This window comes from Echeneis naucrates, chromosome 24 (genome assembly GCF_900963305.1).
Source record: "Echeneis naucrates chromosome 24, fEcheNa1.1, whole genome shotgun sequence".
Classification (NCBI taxonomy): domain Eukaryota; kingdom Metazoa; phylum Chordata; class Actinopteri; order Carangiformes; family Echeneidae; genus Echeneis; species Echeneis naucrates.
In genome coordinates this window covers 13,083,109-13,107,490 of record NC_042534.1, presented here as the reverse complement: position 1 = coordinate 13,107,490, position 24,382 = coordinate 13,083,109, and the positions used below count along the sequence as shown (strand labels likewise).

The 24,382-nt window shown below is 40.4% G+C and overlaps 3 protein-coding genes across 3 annotated transcripts; 2 read left to right on the top strand and 1 right to left on the bottom strand.

Annotated features, from left to right (window-relative positions):
• The first annotated feature begins 2,644 nt into the window (after window positions 1–2,644).
• agbl5 (AGBL carboxypeptidase 5) lies at window positions 2,645–14,446 on the top strand. Its single transcript, XM_029496601.1, has 17 exons — window positions 2,645–2,728; window positions 3,787–4,081; window positions 4,249–4,420; window positions 4,560–4,726; window positions 4,859–5,036; window positions 5,146–5,324; window positions 5,652–6,183; window positions 6,282–6,451; window positions 6,705–6,840; window positions 7,066–7,283; window positions 7,421–7,623; window positions 8,334–8,510; window positions 12,137–12,255; window positions 12,336–12,388; window positions 12,512–12,687; window positions 13,364–13,497; window positions 13,580–14,446. Exons 2-17 carry the CDS (start codon window positions 3,867–3,869, stop codon window positions 13,652–13,654), a joined length of 2,904 nt encoding a protein of 967 aa, XP_029352461.1. The 5' UTR covers window positions 2,645–2,728; window positions 3,787–3,866; the 3' UTR covers window positions 13,655–14,446.
• A 665-nt stretch (window positions 14,447–15,111) lies between these two features.
• On the bottom strand, window positions 15,112–16,521 carry ost4 (oligosaccharyltransferase complex subunit 4 (non-catalytic)). The gene is made up of 3 exons (XM_029496602.1): window positions 16,516–16,521; window positions 15,673–15,809; window positions 15,112–15,256 (listed from the first exon to the last, which is right to left on the bottom strand). Exon 2 carries the CDS (start codon window positions 15,806–15,808, stop codon window positions 15,695–15,697), a length of 114 nt encoding a protein of 37 aa, XP_029352462.1. The 5' UTR covers window position 15,809; window positions 16,516–16,521; the 3' UTR covers window positions 15,112–15,256; window positions 15,673–15,694.
• Window positions 16,522–16,887: 366 nt separating this feature from the next.
• On the top strand, window positions 16,888–23,979 carry selenoi (selenoprotein I). The gene is made up of 10 exons (XM_029496204.1): window positions 16,888–17,042; window positions 19,390–19,458; window positions 19,990–20,098; window positions 20,781–20,855; window positions 21,311–21,573; window positions 21,663–21,771; window positions 21,849–21,897; window positions 21,977–22,157; window positions 22,259–22,438; window positions 22,626–23,979. Exons 1-10 carry the CDS (start codon window positions 16,986–16,988, stop codon window positions 22,731–22,733), a joined length of 1,200 nt encoding a protein of 399 aa, XP_029352064.1. The 5' UTR covers window positions 16,888–16,985; the 3' UTR covers window positions 22,734–23,979.
• Window positions 23,980–24,382: the final 403 nt, after the last annotated feature.

Here is a 24,382-nt window from a genome sequence, read left to right as displayed (position 1 = left end):
CACAATTTCCTCACATAGAGACAAAGATTAAGATAGAAACAGTCACTGTTCAAAAAGGGCAAACCACAAATAAACAACCTGATACTTGTTGGCTTATATCAAAGAAAAATAACTACTGCTATTGTATTGCATTATTTCTGTGCACTTTAATCTGATACTGAGATAAGATGCAAAGTTTATCTAAGTTGCAAGATGTTGGAAGGAGAAGTGAGACATCAGGGGGTGACACTTCCACAGCCCATAGAGTTTTTATTTAATTCTCCAGACAAAATACCTACATTCTATCACAGACGAGCCTGGTGATGGTGACAAATGTCTATTTCTTGGCCTTAGGACAACAATATTGTCGCTTGCATCAGGGAGATAAAAGTCCTTTGACTTGTATGTACTAAAACACTTATGTAAAAGTGTATGTCTTTGCCCCCCCCCAGAGTTTTCAAATTCTGTGAAGAAGTCTTTACAAACCAAGGCCCGAATCAAAGAGCATCAATATCAGCACCTGTCAAAGCAACACAAAATCACACGAGAGGAAAGTCTATATTTAAGCAAACCATGATCATCACCATCTACTGTCAGAAGCGGTAACCTGCCACTGAGAGAAACTGCTGCACTTTTTACTGCGATAGAAAGTGTCACTTGTGAAACTAATGGCTGGAAAATGCAAAAGGTACTTACTGTGAATCAAGAAAGTAAACTTAAATTTTACGAACCACATGATCCAGTATAAAATGCAAACTGCCCCTGTTTGCTATGTTATATGGAGATGCCTTTGAAATAATAGTTAAGAGTTTTTTTATTTTTAATAAAGAAAAAAGACTTGCTGTATGTGAGTTAAAATAGTGCAGAGTTTGATTTTTGTTTGACAAGTTGAGTTTTCTTGCATAGAGGCATATTAATTATATTTACAGTGTATGGCCCCTCTTATTTGAATTCTCTCAATTCCCTGTGAATAGGTAGTTTTAACAGTTGTTTCATTTCATGGTAAAATAAATAAATAAAAAATGTTGTCAAAGAAAAGTAAATCGTACATTGCTGCTTGACTATGTTTGTAAAAATTGGATGTATTATTGGTCCATTTATTTTAAGACTACTTTTGGAGGAAATACTGAAGTTGTTCTTTTCCAATTTGATGTTCGGATTATTTGAAGGTCATTCAGTCCGAAGCATTTTGGACCACAATCCAAAAATTTGGTGAATGGAATGAAATTTAAATTCACATTTATATTGGTGATTTAGTCAGTTGGTGTTTCAATCCTCTGAGGAATTTTTAATGTATTTCTTTTTTTCTTTTTTTTTGCACAGGATTTTTTAAAGAAAAATTATTATGAACTGTAATTCCAGTTTCCAATACATTTTCTGCCAGTTGCTTGGAAATGTATTTTTTAAAATAAACGAGTAGTTATGTTTTCTCAAAATAACTAAGCCACAATGTTTTTCTGAGATAATGAGATCATTTGTGATGTGACCCAATATTTAAAAAATGCCAGCCATTAAAATATTAGAAACAGTGAAACTGATTCAGTATTTATTTATTTATTTATTTATTGTGACTTGAGAAGGGGATTTTTAGAGAAAGGAACAGCATATGATGTAACATTATCATTGCTAATTGGCTTCCCATTGTATCAGTTGCACTGGGTTAAATATGCTCTGATCAAGATATGAACTATTGATTAGATTACTATTTGAAATATGAACCTTTAAAATGATCACCAGACAGTGCAGCTCCCCTCTGCTCTATAAATATCTGCCAGGATCTTTCAGTTCAGTGTAGGAAGGAGAGCATTAAGGAGAGTAAATAATTCACCAGGTGTCCAAAGTAAAGTAATTGATGTTTGTAACCTTTACCATCAGTTGTTCACCGTAATGTGGGGAGGCAACCCATTTGTTTGCCAAACTGAGGCTATGAATCATAGAATTGGCATTCAAAATAAAAACTTAGATTTTCCCTAAATTAGGCATAGAATTTCAGTAGAATTATTTTTTTATTCCGATTTCTTTTTTAATAACTGCATGGACTTTTCATTTTCAAGAGAGGAATACTTTTTTTTTCTAATTTTCTGATACAGTAGATGACATTTTGAGAAATTTACCCTTAAACTATCAAAATGTTTGAATCCCATTATTGTTGTGATCACTGCTATTCAACAAACAAATCTTTATCATAAAATAAAATGTCACAAGCTGATTTAGCATTTGGAGAAAATGTTTATTTCTTAAAGTCTGCTGAGATGACTAAGACTAAGTGAAACTTACAGTAGTATGATTTTAGTAAACAAAACTGTCCTAACTTCAGGGTCAGACTGGAGTCCTATTGCTGGAATTTTTACCTACTGATATCACTTATCTAATTATTTCATGAGTGTTATATTCTTGCTTAGAATTTTTTTTCTGTATATTGGTGTATGTTGTTGAATAGGCAAGAGCAATGATCACTTAATTAGTGTAGGCTAACATTGTATATGTATGAACCTCGTTATGGTGCTTATTATCTTCGACAAATAATACCTAGCTACTTCTTTATCTTGTCTTAATACAACTATTCTTTGCATGTCGTTCATCATGACAAAAACGTCCTCCCACTTGTTACTGTGATGATCAGAGCCAAGGAAATTTCCAGGCAGTGCTGATTTTTACAGAGAATCCTGAACGCAGCACAGAGCGCAATGAATTGAGGGGTGAAGAAGGACGGTGAAAACAAAAATGGACATCGATAGAAAATAGCCCAGTAAGTCCAAAACTCAATTGCCTTGTGTAAAGCGTCGAGGCAGCTTAATAGCACAGACAGCATTGAGAGGAAAAACGGCGTATTGTATATATTTATATGTGTAAAAAAAAAAAAGACGTTACGTTTCAGCGCCGACTAGTTCGGTTGCTAAGTTAGCCTCGATAGCTTAGAAACGTATGCTAACGTTGTTAGCCCTGTTCAACATCAACGGGGCGACACTGGCTGCTAACTCTAGCACAGCGATGAAATGGTAGACATTTTGCGGTTTAGATAGTGACAAACTGGGGTGTTTTGTAAACGGAGTGTAACGGTTTCCGCCCCCCCCCCCTCAATATATCCTGAGCTGGATTTCAGCTGCTATTGTTGTCCCTCGGTTGGTGAAATCAAACAGCAGTCATTATTTTATCCATCTGGGCTCAGGTGCAACCACTTTCTCAGAAAGCGCCACAGATTCAACGAATAAATCAACACTGGAATGTGAGTAGAAAATGACATGTATTTATACCATGGTTGTAGTTGCTTTAACCACCTCAGGTAGTCGCTGTTATGTGTTGACTTCATCGACTACATGTAAAAGATGTCTCTCAATCTCACATCTTATTCCTACATGTAGCGTACTGTCGTGTTACTTTTACTCAGTGCCTCCATTTAAGATGAAGTGAAGTTTGGCTGAAATATTCAAGCTTCAAGTTTATAAGTATGTTTAATTTCATCACTATTAGGGAGTTGCATGTTTGCCTTTTCAATGGAGAAAACAAAGAGGGAACTATCAAAACTGCAATTCTTGGGCATGTCAGACATGGTGTTATGGCTTAGTAAATAAACATAGAAACGTTTTAAACCTGAGTGCCTGAAACCTGTGAGAGATGCAACACTGGGAGCCTAGAATACTGTAGCTGTTGCATTTTCATGACAATAGAAGGTTACATCACGAAAGAGGAACAGGCTGTCTGGGCTAACTGGATCCATTCAACAATGTTGTTTGTTGAACTAACTTTACAGTAAAGCACAAGCAACCCTGGATTATTTGTTTTTTTGTGTTTCTGATTTCATGACAGACTGTCCATGTCAGACTTCTGACCAACTCTCCATAAAGAACGTGAGGAGAGAAAAGTGAAAAAGGCCAAAGCTCAGAACCATGGAGGCTCGTTTTGGTAATATCGTGTTCAGCTCCAAGTTTGACTCAGGAAACCTTGCACGTGTTGAGAAGGTGGAGAAGGGTGGGTCCAGCCCTTCGTCTGATACACCTTCTAGTGGGAATGGCCACTCAGGGTCGACTCTTACCCCTGACTACGAATTCAATGTGTGGACTCAGCCAGACTGTGCTGGCACAGAACATGAGAATGGAAATAGGTAACAAAACTTGAATTGTTTCAAAATGTATTTTATTATCTGCATGTGCTGCCAAAATGCATGAACACTGCCTCTGTGTAAATAACCAGTCTTTTACTTGCTGCACACATCCATTACACTGCATTACAGTATGTTAAATTATGTTTTTGATGATGATGGTTTTTCAGATCTTGGTTTTACTTCAGTGTGCGGGGTGTCGCACCTGGGAAGATACTGAAGATCAATGTGATGAACATGAATAACCAGAGGAAGCTCTACAGCCAGGGCATGGCTCCTCTTGTTCGCACCTTACCTGGCAAGAACCGGTGGGAAAGGATCCGAGACAGACCCACATCTGAGGTATATACATTCTTTCAGGCTGTCAAGACAAAAGATCTTGGCAGCATGTGCCAATGAAGGAGAGCACTGTCAGTCTGATTTCCTGACAACTATAATTATTTCTCTAATATATATCTTCCCCTCTTCTGTCAAATGTTAGATCATAGAGAATCAGTTCATCCTCTCATTCACTCATCGGCTGTTAGAGGTGCGAGGGGCAACCACCTACTTTTCCTTCTGCTACCCATTTTCTTACAAGGAATGCCAGGACATGCTGCAGCAGTTGGATGAGAGCTATCCGAATGCTGCTCAGCTTAATTCAAGCAGGTAGAAGAAATGCAATACACCTCCCACATACCTGTCATACACATATTTGCCACTGGTTTGTCAGTAAGTACCTCTGTTGTCTACAAATTTCTACCTCCTGCAATCTCTTTCACCACATAAATCATCTGCCAGTGCACCAGGCAGTGTGTATTATCATCGGGAGTTGTTATGCCGCTCTCTGGATGGGAATAGGGTGGACCTGCTCACTGTGACCAACTGCAGCGGGATGCAGGAGGAGCGAGAACCTCGCTTGCCTAAGTTGTTTCCTGACAACAACACTCCAAGACCACATCGCTTTTCCAGCAAAAGGGTATGACTCAGTTGTGCATAAACGCATAAATACTCTTTTGCACACACATCACCGCAATCTTAAACATGAAGCTGACCCTTAACGTTGGCATATCTGGGTGTGTTTGCAGGTGTTTTTCCTCAGCAGTCGTGTACACCCAGGAGAGACTCCTTCATCATTTGTATTCAATGGTTTCTTAAACTTTATCCTAAGAAGAGATGACCCACGTGCTCATGCACTGCGAAACATGTTTGTATTCAAGCTCATTCCCATGCTCAACCCAGATGGGGTTGTTCGTGGACACTACAGGTAAGAAATTCACATTCTGATTCATGTCATACAAGTACCATCACAATATTACACAGCTCATTGTAGGTTAGATCCATTGCATTACATTTGCATCACCAGTTTATCAAGTTCCCTAGTTTCCTCATGGCAACAGGTTTTCTCATATGTGTGCCATTTTAGACATGAGACTGTAACTTGGTTACTTAGGTGTATCTAACCACACTGCTACCACAAACACTACCTCACAGATCAAATGACACATTGACCCTTTTAGGAGATTGAGGTTATCACATGTACCTAATTTGTAGGTAGGTTTTTCATCACTAGCAATCTGTCTTTGTTGTGCAGGACTGATTCTAGAGGAGTGAACCTGAACAGACAGTACCTGAACCCAAGTCCTGAGCTGCACCCATCCATCTATGCAGCCAAAACACTGTTGCTTTACCACCACACACACAACCGCTTGCACAATACACAGTCCAGCACTCATTCCAACAGCCCTACGCACACACAGGCCCCTCCCCTTAGCATCAAACCCACTAATCAACAACAAACTTCTCCCATCACAACTCTTGAAGTTATGTCAAACCAGCAAAGTGCAGAGAGGGACACAAATCCTGCTCAACTTGAAATTCCCATGGTGATGGAGGAAAGTGTCTGGGTTGCCACAGAGATGGGGAAAGGAGAGCAGAACTATTTATCAAGCTCATCAGAGACTGTAGCTCCCATTACTGAAGAGGTAACAATCCAGCAGGTGGAGGAACTGGAATCAATTCCACCCCAGGAGGGAGGCGTGGCATATTATGTGGACTTACATGGCCATGCCTCCAAGCGTGGATGTTTCATGTATGGAAATAGCCTTCCTGATGAGAGCCAGCAGGTAAAAAAAAAAAGTTAATTAAATCCAAATCTTCCCTTGGAGAGTCCTCCCCCCCCCAAAAAAAAATGTTGTTATTTTGATCTTTTCTCTATCTGCAGGTAGAGAACATGCTCTACCCAAGGCTGATTGCTGTGAACTCTGCCCACTTTGATTTTCTTGGGTGTAATTTCTCAGAGAAAAACATGTATGCTCGAGACAAGAGAGATGGGCAGTCTAAAGAAGGCAGTGGGCGAGTGGCCATTCACAAAGCTATAGGGCTACTTCACAGGTTAGACTTAATGAATACATACCTCTTCAACAGTTGATGTTTGCTTTATTGTATTGTAGCACATACCACATCTATTTTCAATGCTTTTCTGTGGTTTAAATGGTCAAAAGTAAAGTTTTCAGATACGCACAGATTTGTAACTATCCCACTGCAAGCCGTGTATAATTAATGATTTTTAATTTGATCAAATCACAGTTTATGTAGATCACATATGGGTGTAGCAACATTGTTTCTGTTAATGGCTTCCTGACAGCTACACACTGGAGTGCAACTACAACACAGGAAAAAGTATGAACACCATTCCACCTGCTTGCCATGACAACGGTCGAGCAACCCCCCCTCCGCCTCCATCATTTCCTCCAAAATACACACCAGAAATATTTGAACAGGTCAGAATTTTTGTGCTGCATTTACTTATTTAATTTTATGCAGAAAGGATTTTATTTCACTGCATCAAGTTTGCTTTTGTTTGACTTACAAACAACATTTCTTAATGCTTTTGACTCAACAAATAATTACTGCAAAGGGTTTTAAATGTATGTCAAATTTGCCAATTTCAGAAACTGTCTGCAAATAGACTTTGCCTAAGTAACTGAAGTGATACTGTGTATCAGGTGGGACGTGCTGTGGCAATCTCAGCCCTGGATATGGCAGAGTGTAATCCATGGCCACGACTGGTTCTGTCAGAGCACAGCTGCCTGACAAACCTCAGAGCCTGGATTCTCAAGCACGTCCGCAACACCAAAGGTCTGAACACACACACCCAGGCCAACTCTGCACCAAGAATACTCCACAATGGCAGCAAGGTATCACCGCCAAAGAATTTCAACAAGTGAGTTTGCGCAAAGAGACCGAACTGTTGGCACACAAGTGTGCACGTAAATGCTTCAACTTTCCCTTAAATATCCATATTAGAACAAACCATGTGATTGTAATTTTTGTTATTTTCTTTGTTGTGATTTTCGGCAGTTGTCTGTCTGGCTCAGCGTCAGAGAACACCCTCAGCCGTGTTCGCTGCAACAGCCAGAGTAGCAGCAGCCAGACACCCTCCCCAAAGATGCACAGCTCTCCAAGCTTTACTTTTGGCTGCCCCCCACCACGCACTCACACGCAGCACAAGAACACACATGCAAGTGGGCGTGGAGGCAACAAGGCACTCGGGCCAGTTAGGGGTAAGCTGACCTCACAAAAATCACTTGTCATGCTGGTTGGCATTTTCCATCATCTCTTCCTGGCTGTTTCTCCTTTCTTCCCTTTTACTCGCTCAAGATGACGTATTCAGCATTTTTGGCAATTAGCTCTTTTTGTGGCTGATGTCTTCCTTTTCTTTTTTTCCCCCCTGTTGTTGACATGAAGAATAATTGATGACTGGTAGTGTAGACCTTTTTGGATGCCAATATCTATGACAGTTCGCTTCAGATTTGCTTTGATTGTGATATAAACTGGCTTTCTGCTTTGGGAGGATTTTGATTTTAGAGACATCAACAAATGGATTCCCAGATTTCTATGGCCTGTAGTGTGAGCACGACTCCTGCATGACCTAAGCATGATCCCACCCGCTGCTGCTGTCTGTGCATACATTTTGTCACCTACAACAGTATTGAGGCTTTAACACTAAAAGACTAAAGACACTAAAAGAGAAGAGTTTTAATGAACCCTGTTCCTCGGCACCATAGCCAAATTGTTTGGATGGATTTTTTTCATTAAATAGTTTGATTATAATTGTAACCAATCAATCAATTTACTTGAGTATTTTAACATCTGGTCTGTGTCTACATGGCTCTTTTGAAGGGCAGTTTCCATAAGTATCCACTTCTTGTTGGTATTGCACACAATCCCTGCATGTCTTTGAGTTGGTGTGCGTATGTCTCCTTCTCTGTAGACCCTAAGCCTCAGGAGAAGAGACGCCCTTCTCACCACCGCTCCATCCTACGGTCCCCCAGCAACAGTCACACACCCTCACGTCCCCCACTCTCACCTCCCTCCTCCTCCTCCTCCTCGTCTTCCTCAGTGTGTGCAGCGGGCTCTTGTCCTCTCCCAGCCTCAGTCAGCATGACAGGTCTGTACTCCCTCCAGCCCCCCAGCCTCTCCACCTTGCTCCCCTCCCTGCAAGCTCTTCCCCGTCCCGGGCTGCTCTCCAAACTGAGCCCTCTACTCCTTCAGAGCTTGCCTCCAGCTACGAACACTCCAACCGGGCCCACGCAGGACTAAATCTAATCTAACCTATGAGGGCCTGTATGTTTGTGCGTGCGTGCGTGCGTGTGTCGAAATGCATGTGAGTAACTGAGTGAATGTGTGAGTATGCAAGGAAAACGTCATTGGTGCTAGTTCTTCTAAACTTTCCTGACATACTTTTGTTTTTCCTTCTGCACATATCTGCATAGTTACATGTATCTACAGTCTCAGCACCTTAAGGAAAACAATACGCTTGAGAGTACAAGCTCGCCTCAAATCACAATTATGTTAGAAATTTGATGAAAAAGTTTCTCCCTTCATTACCAACTTTAAATCAACATTTACAACAAACCCTGTCACATAGTTGTTGTTGATGTCTTTACTGATCAAAAGGAGAACAGTTACATTGTGAATATGTTTAGCAAAGAGTGGCAGTTGCTTGGCTACTTAATCTCAATCATGCCCTAGCACTTGCAGAATAGATAGCAAATATTTGCATTTTACATTATTAGCAGTACATTATTCTGGATTAAAAGATTTAATTCGGGTTTAATTCTATGGCATATATATATTGTCAAGTCACTTTACAGAGTAAATTCAAAACTGTAGAATATGATGGAAGAAACAGTTCCACCTATGAGTGGCACTTGACAACAGTGAAAAGGAAAGATCCCTTTTTAATAGGAAGGAAGCTGGACTCAGTCCTATCAGGGTGAAAGGTGAGAAATAAGGGAAAGAAGAGAAGGGAAGGTACAGGAATAATAATAATAAGAAGGCACTGTGTAGTCATTTTAGAGCCTGGTCAACAGTTGGACTTTGTACATGAAGATAAGGATATTTATTCCATCTGGATTTTACAGGGAGCCAATCCAATGTAATTTGCCAGCTTTTTGGAAGCTTTTCGCTAAATTATTGGGAGATCCTCATGATAAAGAATTACAATAGTCCAGTGTAGAGGGAACAAGGGAATCCCATTATTCTGGGATTTTTTTTAAGATGGGATGCTTTTAATTTTCACAATATTGGGTCAGACAGACACCGTTCCTTACAGTACAACTTGAGGCCAGTGTAACTGATTAAAAACAGTACATTACGTTTTTAGTCACTCTAAAACTAACTATTACTGAATTATTACTTTGTTGCTGTGCTGATATTTGGGAAATACCGTTAATCTTACTTATAATCACCTACAATAGGAGTTACCTTTGCCAAGTTGCACTTTAATATGGAATTATTTGTGTGTTTAACTTTTGAGAGTTGGGGCTTGTAGAATGAGACTGAATAATATGTGGCATCTATTGATGTAAAAATTTTTAAAGCACTTTCTGATCTTTTGTTTTCCCTTAGTGTCAGTACTGTTACATGTAAAAGAGTGCAAGTTGAAGGCTGATTATATCACTATAATGTAGTTATTTTTGGCGTTAGCTCTGAGTAGGACTTAACATTCTGTAATCTATATTTCAGTCCTTAAAATTATATTTACAAAGTCTGTTAATTTTTGTGTGTAAAATGTGTACTATCTCTGAAACCTGTATCATTCCAATGTCAGTCCAGTCTTGGTCCTGACATTATGGTATTCACAGAGTAGCCTACTGCCAGAAACCTCACGTGGACCATCAATGGCTTAAATCCTCTTGGGTGACAGAACTTTTGAGTTGCAAAAAAGAAGGCTTTGTCATGGAGCTGCCAACAAGCAATATCATAAAAATATCTATTCATATCAGTTTTTTCCTACAGTATGATCAAGTCAAAGTTGGCAAGTGTTAATTTTTCTAATGGGATTTCGGTTTTTACTTTTTATTTGGTTTTTGTGTATATAAAATGTAATTTTATTATTGTTGTGTTTCATCAACCAGTGAAGAAAACTATGATCTTTATTTATTCAAGCACATCCGTGTGTTTAATTGTGTAAATTGAATTTGACAGGTGTGTAGTTGGCTGTCGATGGTTCAAATATTTTCTGGTTAGCAGAGATGAGATAATCTTTTTGTCATGGTCTATATGTAAAAGTCTTATAGACCAAATTGTAGAATTATCGTAATTTGTCTCTTGTTCAATTTTGTGTGCTGTCATCCAAGTACTTGATGATGGCCTGTGTTCTAAGACCAGCCATTTTAGATGCACTGAAGATGCTGAGTTGAAACATACATGATCTGGAAATGGTTTTACGAGCAGCCGATAAACCAGACCTTTGATCAATTAGGTCAGAATAGCTTTCTGAATATCTGGCCTTGCTGTAGCTATCGTCTGTTCCAGTACTGTGTGACATTGTAGTTATGTCGTGCCTTGCTCTGTTGTGAACAGTAGGTCTAAGATCCCGCTCATCCCTTTTACCAGAAGACCTGGATTATATTAAATGATAGGTTGCCCATCCTGCTATTATATCTACTTGGTCCTCAATTTGGAGATTGCGAGATGCAATGGAAAAAATAAAAACAGCAGAAATATATTTATTATTTAGTTGCCTTTTAGACATACAGGCCTAAAACACTGTGCTGCTAAACAAAATAAATGAGTGCACATAATTTTGGACATTAAGTTAAAGGTGCATGACTGATTGATTTTATATTTTCATAAAGGAGAGCATTGGCCAATTAGAGCAAAAGTCGAACAAAAAGTGATGTCAGTGATTCTCTGCTGCACCATCCTTGGACACAGATATAAAGTGTAGACCGAGAGAAGTGTCATCTCTTTGACAAGAAATGAATGTTGCTGGGAGTGGAACTGTCAGCTCTCTGGAAATTTAATTGCCATTTTCTACTAGAGAGACACGAAAGTCTTAAAAATGCTCCTTTAACTACCTTATCACTACGATTATGATTTTAATGTAGCCGTTGCCCAATTTATTCACCACTGTGTGAATGATTCATCATGCCCTTAGACCAATGCCCTGAAAAAAAGGGAGAGTGTTTGTTTTGTAGTTTTATTCTGCTTTCTCACTGTGAACTTTCATGTCCTGTTTCCTAGTTGTTTCAACCTTGAAGCGTAAATATCTACATCCAGAATAATATTAAAAGGCTTTAGTTGGAAACACGCTGTATGCAGTCACATTCTCATCAGGTTGTTCTGCTGTGTCCTCCTTATGAGAATGTTTACTTCAATGTGGTGCTAACCTTCTATACCAGACTATGGTTAAGTGTTTGTCTGTGTAACATCTTTAAGAATGTCACCTTCTTAAATGTGCTGCTGTCCTTTACCGCCTCTCTGTTTAACCTCTGGAATAAAAAATATCCTTTTGTGAAGCAACTTCTGTGTGTGAGTCCTCTGCTCTCTATTCACTCTGTTGCATGTGATCTTTATTTGTTAGTGTCTGTGTAGAGTGCAGTTGGTGAGTCATACCTCAAGACACAAACTGTTGCTACAGGTTTAGTCCACAACCGCTGATACATCAGTGTCACAAGCTTTTTTTTTTTTTTTTGGTTTTGATATGCCACCTACTGTATCTCCTTCACTCTCTCTGTTGTTTTCCTTTTTTTGTGTCTGTACTCATTCCCTTCATCTGGTTAACAGGCCTCAGCTGTCCAGATTTTCAGGCTGGTGGACCCAGTTCAGAGGGTTGGTCCAGAATGCCTTTCCCCATGCGTCCTGGGCGTGTAGGGAGAGGGTGTCGACCTCAACACTCAACAGAGGTTAGATGACTTAGCTGGCTCACTCTACAAACTGTCCTCTTTACTTGTTTGCCCATTGATAATATCTCCGCCTGCAACAGGCTGCTAAAGACTTGGGGCCTGAGCACATCCATTCTTCCATCAAATTAAGCAAGTGAGTCTAATTTTGTCAACACAGCTGCATGACCACAGTGGAACATGGCAAATTATTCACATTAGCATCTATGAATTTTGCCATGAGTGGTCAAACTCTTAAACCTCTTTCTTGCCTGCTCAGGTGTGAGCTACAGCCTCATGTAAGCCGAATCCCCATCCGAAGGTTGGGATCAACTGACACCGCTCCCACCCGCGACAGTAAAACAACTGTTATTAAAAACAATCCAGAAGAGTCGGCCTCCTTGAAGGTGTGGAAGCTGCTCAGACCCGGCCTGCACCGACACCTTTCACTCTCAGGCACGTATACATTTAAATACACATGATGCTGTATCACATTAGCGCTGTGGCCCTTCGGTGGGTTACCTGACTAGTAACACGGCATGGACATACGGGATTTGCAGATGATTATCTAAAAGAAATGTTGATGCCACTCATAGACTGGATATAAAAGTGGATAAAAAAGTCTTTACTAAAGTGCCTCAAACTTTCATTCTGCCTAATAAACATCGGGCCAAAACCTAAAACTCAAGTAAAAATTATTACCTTAAGTTAAAGTCTTCCTCAATACAACCTGATAATAATTTTTTTCTAATGGTAGAGGAAAATAGACCATAAAATATGGAATGCATTAGGATATGGCTACTTTTGAATCGATAAGACAAGGTCAGATCCATTCCTTGCTCCACCTCCTCAGAACAAGTTTTTTTTTTTTTTTCAATTTTATGGAGTGTTATTTTCTCTTTTTTCGTGTTTCGAGGCCTTAAATTTTACTGTTTTGGTTCCTCTTCGGTGTAAGAATTTGTAAACGGATGCTAATATTAATAATCATTTTTATACTCAACATTAGGGAAGATGCTTCCTTATGGTCCTGAATTGTCAACTGCTGAATGGTAATTTGGTTTTGAGTTTCCTCTTTCCAGTATGCAAACTGTAGCTGTGCTCAGCTCAGTCCCTGTTTTATGTCACTCTGTAGGTGTGGCAGTGAAAGATGGTGCCATACAGCTGGCCTCAAGGGCACTAATGAAGACGAGTGCTGACAAAAGTTTACAATACAAGGGAAATGCTATCATGGAAACTGCTCTAGAGATGGATGAAACATTACAACAGGTGAAAAGTGACGCTTACTTACAAATTCAGTGAATTAAGATTACAGCAAGACCCTAATCAATTGTGCCTTCTTATCTTGAAGGTTGAGGAAACTCCAATTCCTTTGCCTGAGCCTGTGAACATGTGTGAGACAGTGGCACTGTGTGGAGAAGCCTGAGAACTGCAGATGAGAGAAAATCTTTTTTTCCTAACACTAGCCTAAATTCACCATCAAAGGATTATTTGGGCATTTTAATGTGCAATATATCATTTTTATCCTTATTTATTCTGATTCCTGAGCACACATGGTGGATTCGACCATGCTATTCAACTTATACATATCCTTGGGGGCTGAAGTGCCTTGCTCAGTGACACCACAAATGTGTTGAGGTAGGGGAGACGACGTCCCTATTACAGTTTTGCAACTGATCAAAATCCTGTTACTTGAAATACTTTACCAGTCAAAAGCTTGGGCACACTTTCTCACTCAAATGAACAGGAAAGTGTGCCCAGACCTTTGAGTGGTAATGTACCTTAAAATGTTTTGAGTTCCTTTCACTTTACAAATGTATGCTTTTGTAATTTTAATCCTCCTCTCTAACTTCACCAAAAGGGTAGTAGATGAACTCTGACCAATGCTGTTATGCTCTGGTAGATATACTGTATGATTTCACAGTTGGCCACTTGTACTGTTATGGCAGAGGTTGACTTGCTCTGACTGATGTGTACGGCAGCACCTTTACAAACTGGTCTAATTCCTTTGTGGGCTTAGAAACACATTTGTGAGAAGTGTATATTAAATGTAATCATTCCCATAGTTGGTTGTCATTTGCACATAGTGCCCATAAAAGGTAGTCACCACCTGATGGACCTTTTCATTGTATGGAAGGAAATGTCACATTTGAATATCTTATTAATCTAAATTAAGTAAAAAAAAAAAAACATGTGCAGGAGTTGTGGTTTCAAATTAGTGGGCCATTAGTGTGTGGATAGGATAAATGTACTTGTATCTTGAAGGTCCAATCTCTTGTTAAAAGACATGTTAAACTAATCCATGACAAAGCAACTGAAAATGATCAAATTAGAGAATGTGACGAAGTCCAAGCATGGATGTCAAGCTACCTCTGAGGCCACCTGCAGTCATTGTGAAAATGGTATTCATTGGGCAGGTCACCTAAACCTACTTAGAGGATATACATCAATGGCATCATCCCTCATCATGATGTTTGATGTCCACTGTTACAAAAATTACAGAATGGCTTTAAGTGTTAGTATTTCAGTCAAATTTTGTTATTGAGACCAAACTTTTTACTTGCCATTTTCTCTTTTGAGTTGATTCAACTTAATAAAACATGAAAAAGTCCCAAGAGTGGGTTAATATTTATATGTATGTGAAAATACCTTTGTCATATTCCTATTAAGCTTTTTGCTCCACTGCACAAAAATAAAAACATATATATGCACACACACAAGACATATAGAGGATATACATCAATGACACCATCCCCCATCATGTTTGATGTCCACTGAGGCTATGTTGGAACCTAAAACAAATTTTAAGTATGAATAAATTACTCTGAAATTAAACTTGTGTTCTTTAAACTTTGTACAGTAATGTATATGAAGAAAAACAACGTTGGTGGACATCTTTTTATTATTTAAAAAAAAAATAATCAAAAACTATTGCGTAATCATGACAGCTGCGTCATTCATCTCTTGGAAAGAGGATGGCAAGACAAGGAATGTTGACTCCACAGTGGTGGCTTTGCTTCCATCGCACCTGTTGGGGTTGGGTGGGGTTGGGTGGGGTTCGGGGGGGGGGGGGGGGGGGGGGTGAACAACAATATTATTAAAGAAGTTCAAGCTGTGCTAAACCTTGGAAAGATACATCCTGTTGAGAGTTCACCATTCTATAGCTTTTAAAAATATTATAAAACAACATTTAAGTACAGTCCCCAAACATTTTCACTCATGTTGTTCACTGATGAAATCCAACACATCAGCCTTGGTACCATTCAACTACCTTTGTAAGTGCCATGATCACATTTGATTCTGTCATCCAACTAAACATTTTCTCTTTCCACTGTCGTATGCCATACCTATAACCTAAAGGGAGACTAATGCTGAAAAAGTATGCTCTTATATTTTGAACCGGTGAAGCATTTTATTCATACGTGAAACACAGATCAAACTTACCTCTCCAATCATATTGAGGACTCTATTCCTGCTTCTTAGGGTTGTTGACAGCAACGTAGTGATATAACACAACCAGCAGGAACAATGACACGCCAAGCATGTTGGCAAATATGGCCAGCTGTACGTCTGTCACCATTCTGCCAACAAAAAAGAGACAGTGAACAAACAGGAGCTGGGGTGTGAACTGGATGATGGAGGTCTTGGAAGCTACTATAAAGTGTTATCTTTATATCATCTTTGCTTATTTAACTCAACATAAAACAGACGGATGACTTGTCAGTCACTTGTTCACACTAATGCCATTATTATATCAAATTGCCTGAAGGAACTGAGTTGTTTTTTTTTTTCTTGTGTCAAATTTATGTTTACAATAATAGTAAGCATGTGATGAGCTGCCGATCTGTGTTCGTTAGAGGCACCTGCAAGTCAATTTTAATCTACTGAAAAACGTGGGTGACATTAATACTACACATCAACAAAAGAAAGGCAGAAAACTCATAACATTTGTAATTAATGAGAATGCATGTTAGGTTCAACTATAACGTCAAATCCCTGGCGTTCCCAAGCAATGACTCAACATAAGCCCAGCACAGTTACTTTCACACACAAACACGGACCTTTCTAGTTGCATAATAATATTTAAAAAATGTGGTCGACTTCGCCGGATTGTAGCCACTTTTCTGAGGTCACCATCAATCTGTGTAACGTCAAACTGGCTAGCTAGCTAGCAAAACCAGTCGTGATTAAAATCAAACGATATTAAAGATGCTACATGTTAAGCTTTTACACAATTAGAGGAAAAAAAATCATTTGTAATTCAGTTTAACTACTCATATTACTTACGTTACACCTTAGTTTATGTTTTTACTTTCAGATCCAGCGTTTCTTCCGCCGCTCAGCAGCCTGCAGGCAGATCCGTCTGACTTCCGGTCGAAGCGGAAAGCCACGTCGCGTTTAAAGCGTCATCATTTAAATATAACGCGCCTGAGTGATCACTGGCCCGAAATCAGACACATCCGCAAGAAAATCCCACCATTTGCTTTATTCAAATTGAACTGTATTTATTTAAAGCCGTATGGTTTTGCATCAGTCGTCCTCAGTTGTCGTTTTATCCCGGTCCTCCGGGCCACAGGGGGCGGCCCTGAGCCTCGGTCCGCTGGGCATCCGGCCTCCGGAGGAGTGGCCCCGGTGTTTCGACATCAGCTCACCCGGCGTGAAGGCAGCAAGGCGGTTCTCAGACCAGACAGACATAGATGGTGCTTCGACCCGGCAGCTAGCGTTAGAGATTTACAGAGAGGCTCCTCAGCAGCGCCATGGCCCTTTACGAGTATGTCACTCAGGAGCAGCTTGCGGGTTTTGACAAATACAAGGTATGATTAATATATTGTGATAGCATGTTATTCATAGCGTGTGTGTGTGCGCGCGCGCGTGCTTGTGTTTCGCAGCTAGCCGTCACGATCTATAAGGTGCTAATTTGCCAGAGAGTGTAATGCTAACCACAGTTAGCTAAAGTCATACTGGATGACGGCAACGTTGCCCCAAAAATAAAAGCTGTAGTGTAGCTTGTTGGTGCTTTTTCGGGAATTGTGGTTCTGTCGAAGTGGTAATGTAACCACTGAGGGACTAGCCTGAAGGTTCCAATGAACTCTTGGGAACATTATACAGAGGGCCACTCAGGTAGCTTAAGCTCCATTATAATACACACTGACGAAAGCCTGAATGAATAAACCTAACACTAATATTTCGATCGACTTGTGTCGTAGACATTACTGATGTATCAACCTCATCTTGTGTAGGATTTATTTTGAAAGCGGTGGCCGGAACTGGGGTGTTTACGATGCAGCTCTTGACATGGCCGCTGATGTGCTAGTTGTTAGCTCACGGCTCCTCACACACTTCTCTGTTTGGCTGTGAAGTGTGTCTTCACCAACATATTCCCACACATTTCCCACTTTCGCTGTTAGTGCCCATTACTTTTTTTTTATTACAGAAATTTCCCGTTGATGTGTTATGGTTGTGCCATCATTGTAACCGTAAAGAGCAGCGAAGTGGGGGAAAGCGCTGCAGTTGAACCGGAAGACTGATGGAAACACAGCCGGAGCCTGATGGCTGCTGTGACCCCGCAGCTGTGTCTGAAAAAGGTTTATTACAGTCCCACGTCTCTGTGTGTGTCACTGAATTACCATCAGGCCATTATCAAAGGAGTGGCTGTTATTTCAATCATCTCATCAGACCAGTCAGCATTTATAAGGGGAATAAATTCAGGTGTATTGGTTTATTAGTATGGCATGAATCCCTGAAGTTAACAGAGAGCAAGTGACATGTTCTACATGTCTATTCTGATTTGCACATGTTTTGATTTGTCTGTATTTATTTCTTTTCCTGGCCATGATCATCATCTTTAAACAACTCAAGTAAAGATCAGAGAGGCTCACTCTGATAGCTCCTCATTCGATTACTGTGGGACTTTCATGAGAGGCATTTTCCAGTAATTGCTGTTTAATTTGCTCATCCGTGCTGCTGCGACAGAGCAGGGGGTGACAAATGACAGTGAGTGAAAGGATTGTGGCTCTCTGACATGGTGCTTGTTTTCTCAATCAATGCACAAATATGCCCAAACACAAGACTGGGAGAGGAAACTGAGAGCCGAGGACCATTTTGCCGATTGTCTCGCTGTGTTTTTCATGCTGTCATTCATCTTTCTGCTTCTTACTGCACTGCCACCTCCCTCAGTGAGAACGGAGCTTCTGCTTGTCTCTATTACTGCACGTGTGATTTGAATAGTGGTGTACTGCACTGGCTGTGTTTTAGTATGTGGTGATGATTAATCACAGTGGTTATTTTTGTTTATTAGAGGAAGATGCTCTTTTGATGTTACATAACATCATGAGTGAATTCATCCACAGACGAAAGGAATGAAGTGTTTGAATATTATTGAACTTCCACTAGTCTGTTCTTATCTATAATAAAAATGAATACATTTTAAATTAATTGTGTAGAGCTGTCCCACCACAAGCTAGTGGTGCTGTGTTGGAGTCATAATCTGTGCCTGTGGTTGGCTGTTTAGGTATTTATCTGGACAGCAGTGAGTTTACTGTTGTGAATGTGGCTCGGTTAAAAGATAGTAAACCAAAATTCAGATTCATATCCTCTTTTAAGTGAGATTGCTTAGAACTAGTTAAAATGGCAGCACGTGTGGTTGTGTGGGTGGGGTGCATGCCATGTTATCATGGTTTCCTACGTTTGGTTCCAGCCCTGGACCTGTGCGGCAGATCTTTTCCCTCTCTTCCTGTTGGCCTCTCTACCACTTAGTATCGATATGGAGGTACTTAAAACTTAAAAAAGATTGAATTCTAATATTGATATGAATCAGTAGAGGGTCCTCCAAATATGGTGACATTAGAGACATTTACTCCTGAGACAGCCTTGCACTCTACTTGAATGACATGAACTCAAGTAATGGCATGTTACACTGCAGCACTCACAGTTGTACGTCATGTCTGGATTGAGTTACAAACACGGGCATCAGGTTTGTTTTGATCTGCATAATGAGAGCCATAAAAATCATCCAGTAAACAGGTCACACATGAAGCCTTTCTAAACTCCGGCTTACCTGCAATGAGAATAATAGAATCTAAAAAATGTAGATGAACTCTGGGTGTGCAAGTATCATATCCTGCCTATATTATATTGAATACTTTGTGTGTCTGTTTACAGTACAGCGCAGTGGACTCCAACCCCTTGTCTATCTATGTCATGCACCCTTTCTGGAACTTTGTAGTGAAGGTAAGACAGAGTTGTGTGTGTGTTTGTGTGCACTATATCATTAATGAGGTGTTAAACCTGTGATACAGAAACAACACAGCTTCACACACCCAAACTTCCTCTTTGTCTCAGTGTCAGAACACATCAGTCTCTGATTGTAAAGGTCTGTTCTGGTCTGTGGCGATAGGGTGTTATTTGTAAACAGTTGTCAACCTGATAGCATAAGCTGTTCATCCTTTACGTAAATGGGCTCATTTTCTTTGTAAGCAGATTGTCTCAGCACTGAGACTTTTTTATTTATTTATCTGTATCAAGCCTTGTTTTTTCTCATTAATCTTTTCTTGATGGAAACCTGATATGAGGCTTAAGAAATAAATGTTTCTTTCCAGTAATAACATCCACGTTACCTAAAATATTTAACTGCCCACAGCATGTACAAAAAATAATTAGTCACATTATGTAATCAGTGTAATAATTAGAATGAGAATACTGTATTTAAGCTCTAAGTGATATTAATTAAATAATCTTCATTGTCTTTTTCCATTTGTCCAGTTTCTACCGACATGGTTGGCTCCAAACCTCATTACGTTAACAGGCTTCATGTTCCTTGTGTTGAACTTTCTTATGTTGGCCTTCTATGACTTTGACTTCACTGCCTCTGGTAAGTCCACTGCACCGTTTATCCTTTTGATGGCTGTGCATCAAAAACTGTCATTCGTTTTCTCCTCAAAATGACTAAAGCGGGAAAACCAGAAAAGTGTAACTTTGTTTATGAAAGGCAAAGTCAAACATGACTGCCTATAATGGGCCAGGGTCATCACTAACCCGTGACACACTACCAACACACACACAGTTAAACATAATCTATTCTATTGTGTTATTGTCACATGTGAAAGACACAGAGTAATGAGTGTACTATGGCCTCTTTACTCGAAGTTGCGTTAGTGAGTCACCTGAAATGGAGAATTCTCTTTGCTTTTACATTGAAGTATTTGTGTCAATAGAATTAAATTCAGTGGCCTCATTGATTAGTACACAAATCTGTGAGCGAAGGTAGAACATGGATCAGATCTGCCAACAAAAAAGGCAGACTTACAGAATAGTAAAAAAATAACAAATTAATTGAAAGGAATCTCTAATATAGACCTTTCTCTCTAAGGTTCAATTAAAAGTCAAATATTAATTAGCTTTGTTCTTTTTTGTCGTTTGTATGACATTGAAACATTTGTAATTAGTATTTTTATATGATGGCCAGGGATCAGTAGTGTTGTGTAGTGTAAGGCTTTCAGCTTTGTGCTGTGTCTATGTGGGTTTTTGATGTGTATTTATATTGTATGTTTCAGCAGCAGGACATGAACACGTGCCCAGTTGGGTCTGGGTTGCTGCAGGGATCTTCAACTTCTTGGCCTATACACTCGGTGAGTCCTAACCCCTGTAACTGCCTGGGTGTTATTCCCTCTCCCTCTCTGGGCTCTTTGAGAGGCTCCTGGGGAATTCTTCTTGTGCGGTTGTTCTCAAGGGCAACGAGCTATATTCATATATATTCATGCGTAATATAGTGTCATTATCTGTGTCTGTATGTGTATCATTACGGGTGGTGACATGGACTGTGTGAACCAATCTGAAATCAGAATCCTTCCACATGTGGAAGAAAAGACTGTGGCCCAGATCAGAGGTTGTGACACTGACTTCAGTGGTGGGAAGTAGGAATGTGGGTCTTTGTGCTGTTATGTGAGTGTGGGCAGCAGCTTTGGCTGGAGGGAGAGATATGAAGAAAAGAAAGAACATTTTCAGCACTTGTATGTTTTTGTTGCTATATTAATGTTCATATAATCATGTTGTGTAAAAATGTTTCCCTCTGTGATGCGTGCAGATGGTGTTGATGGCAAACAGGCACGCCGCACCAACTCCTCCACACCACTGGGGGAGCTGTTTGACCACGGACTGGACAGCTGGGCCTGCATCTTCTTTGTGGCCACCGTGTACTCCATATTTGGGCGTGGTGAGAGCGGCGTGGGCGTGGCCACGCTGTATTACATCCTGTGGGTGGTACTGTTCTCCTTCATCCTGTCACACTGGGAGAAATATAACACAGGCATCTTGTTTCTTCCTTGGGGATACGACATCAGCCAAGTGGTAAAGACACACACAAGCACTGCATCCATTCACACTCTAGCACAGCAGCCCTCTAATGACTCCATGTGTGGTGTCTCATCTCATTCCAGACCATCTCCCTTGTTTATTTGGTCACTGCTGTGGTCGGCGTGGAAACATGGTACCAGCCAGTTCTGTTTCATTTCCTCTATAGAGACCTCTTCACCTTTATGATCATCGGTGAGCGAGTGGTCAATCTGAACACATTCATTCACTTTGCTGAAGCAGCTACAATAATTAATGTCTGTTGCTTTCAGCCTGTTCCTTCACTGTGACCTTACCCATGAGCCTCTACAATGTCATGAAGTAAGTCATGTTATTGCCAGTGTTTTCTGCAGAGTGCAACTTTGATTTTCTGCTGAACGTGTCACGTGTGATGTGACAGGGCTTACCGCAGTAACAGTCTGAAGCACAGCAGCTTCTACGAAGCGTTCCTGCCCTTCCTCTCTCCCGTCCTCCTCTTCCTCTTGTCTACCACCTGGGTGGTGTGCTCTCCATCCAACATCCTTGAGCTGCAGCCCAGGATCTTCTACCTCATGGTGGGGACAGCCTTCGCTAATGTCACGGTGAGAATGTGCTAATGTTGCACGACAACACAAACCACATATATAAATACATTTTTAAAAGCCCCTGTTTTAACATGTTCATGTCTGTATTTTTCTTGTAGTGTAAGCTAATTGTGTGCCAGATGAGTAACACACGTTGTCAGCCGCTGAACTGGCTGTTGCTCCCCATGTTGGTGGTGGTTTTGTTAGTCGTCAGTGGGACAGTCGTGAATGAGACACTGCTGCTGTATGTGTGGACGGCCGCTGTCATACTAGCACACATACACTACGGCATATCAGTAGTAAGCACACACACGTGGATCATTAACTGTTTGACTACAGTGCATTCAGAAATTATTTTTTTTTTTTGATCAGGTAGTTTTAGTATTGTGTGATAAATGTTTGAAATTGCAGTCGAATATTTGACTTTTGTCGTTTGTGTGTTTTGTTTTGTTTTTTTTCCTTACTGTGTTTGTCTTTCATTGCCAGGTGCAACAGCTCAGTGGCCACTTCAACATCTTTGCCTTCTCTCTGAAGAAGCCCAACAGTGACTGACAGGAGGAGGAGCGAATCGACTTGAAAGGAGCAGAGGTTTAAGCTCCTCCCCACCTCTACTCTACCGACACTTCACTCTCATCAAGGCGGAAACTATCACCCCCCTCCATGAGATGGCGCAAAAGGAATGGACTGTGGAATGGACGCTCTTTCCTATTCTCTCCAAACACACAACATACAACACGCACACCCATTCCTAAACCAACCAACCAAACTCTGGTCTTGGTGATGGGGTGGGCCTAGGGGGCTCTAGCTTCCGTCATTGGTGATTGGCTAACTTGGTTGAGCCAATGAGGTGCAATTGTTTCCTACGGAAATGTGCTTCAGTCGTGAGGATAGGAACCCAGATGAGCCAAGCACACGCACACACAGACACGCACGCACCCACACACACTATTCTGCTTTGATGCAGATAATTTACATCTTGTGGCAAATACAATAGAAACACAGCCACGCTCACAACACACTCAGTATTATGAATGTATAATAAGCCTTGGGGAAACGCCATTTCAATTTATTGCATTAACAGGAATGCCTAAAGTAGTGCTGTTTCAACTTAACCAAACCTCTGAACTCTGGCCACATGTGTCTCAAACATCCACAGCTGTGTCCAAAGTTTAAAGGTTCACCTGTTTGTCATCAGAGGATTTTCAGCTGGAAATCTACATGATGTATGTTAATAACTATATATAGTATATATAGTTATTAACATATATATGTTAACACACACACACTGTATATGCTAAGGGGTTTGGGGTATTTCATTTTCAGGGTAACTTTAGAAATGGTAGAAAAATTATGATTGGGCCTATAAAACATTGTATAAACTTCCCTCTATTTAATTCCACATTCAGCTCTGTAATGCTGTCTGTCCAACCAGGGCAAGCATTGACCATGGTAACCTCTGACCTTTTGAACTCTCCTAACCTTTGACCTCCATCTGACCACTGGCCTCCCAACTCTCCCTCCCCACTGAGGTGTCGTGTCTTCATGCTGATTCGTTCTTTTTTTTCTTTACAACTCTTTTTATATCCTATTATTTGTTGCTCTGTTGCCATGGCAATGGTTTGTGGTTAAGTTGCGCAGCGCTTGAATGAAGAGTGTGTCTAAAAACCATGAACGGAGTGGACCCACTCTGAGGGAACAAGCTGTTGCACAAGACACCGCAAATGCCACAACACAGCATGGCGTCTCTCACACACACACACACACACACACCATTTTCTCATCTTTGATATTGATTGTAGGATAACTTGTGTATTGTCATGGGTTTTTTTTTTTTTTTTTTTTTTTTTTTTCTTCTTTTTGTTTTTTGTTTGCCTTTTCTGTCTGTTGAACTCTGATTTTTTTTTTTTTTGTTTGTTTCCATGGTGAAGATGGATATTGAGCAGTGGTTGCAGATTGGACTTGGCTTCTCATCAAGCTGGTTTTCACTGCACGGCCAAATGAGAGTAAAAGTCTGTTATTCCTTACATAGTACAGCACACACAGTTTGTCAGCGTTAGTGCAGCTAACCTGACCCTGGCTTTGTCGGGGGAAACAAGTAGCGAGTTGTGCGTATATGTAGAAAAGTCCCCGTTCACACTTGGCCTGATTGAAACCTAAATGACTAAATCTAAGTACAAATCTTCACTGTTGTCAAAACCTAATTCTCAAACTAAGTGGAGGAATGTTGAAGCTCTGGTTTACGT

Excerpts from the sequence above, each read along its gene's own strand:
- ost4 (XM_029496602.1), bottom strand. The coding sequence starts at position 15,808 with ATGGTGACAGACGTACAGCTGGCCATATTTGCCAACATGCTTGGCGTG.
- agbl5 (XM_029496601.1), top strand. The coding sequence starts at position 3,867 with ATGGAGGCTCGTTTTGGTAATATCGTGTTCAGCTCCAAGTTTGACTCA. Across the intron at positions 4,082-4,248 it reads GAACATGAGAATGGAAATAG|ATCTTGGTTTTACTTCAGTG; the intron begins GTAACAAAACTT and ends ATGGTTTTTCAG. Across the intron at positions 8,511-12,136 it reads AGCCTCAGTCAGCATGACAG|GCCTCAGCTGTCCAGATTTT; the intron begins GTCTGTACTCCC and ends TCTGGTTAACAG.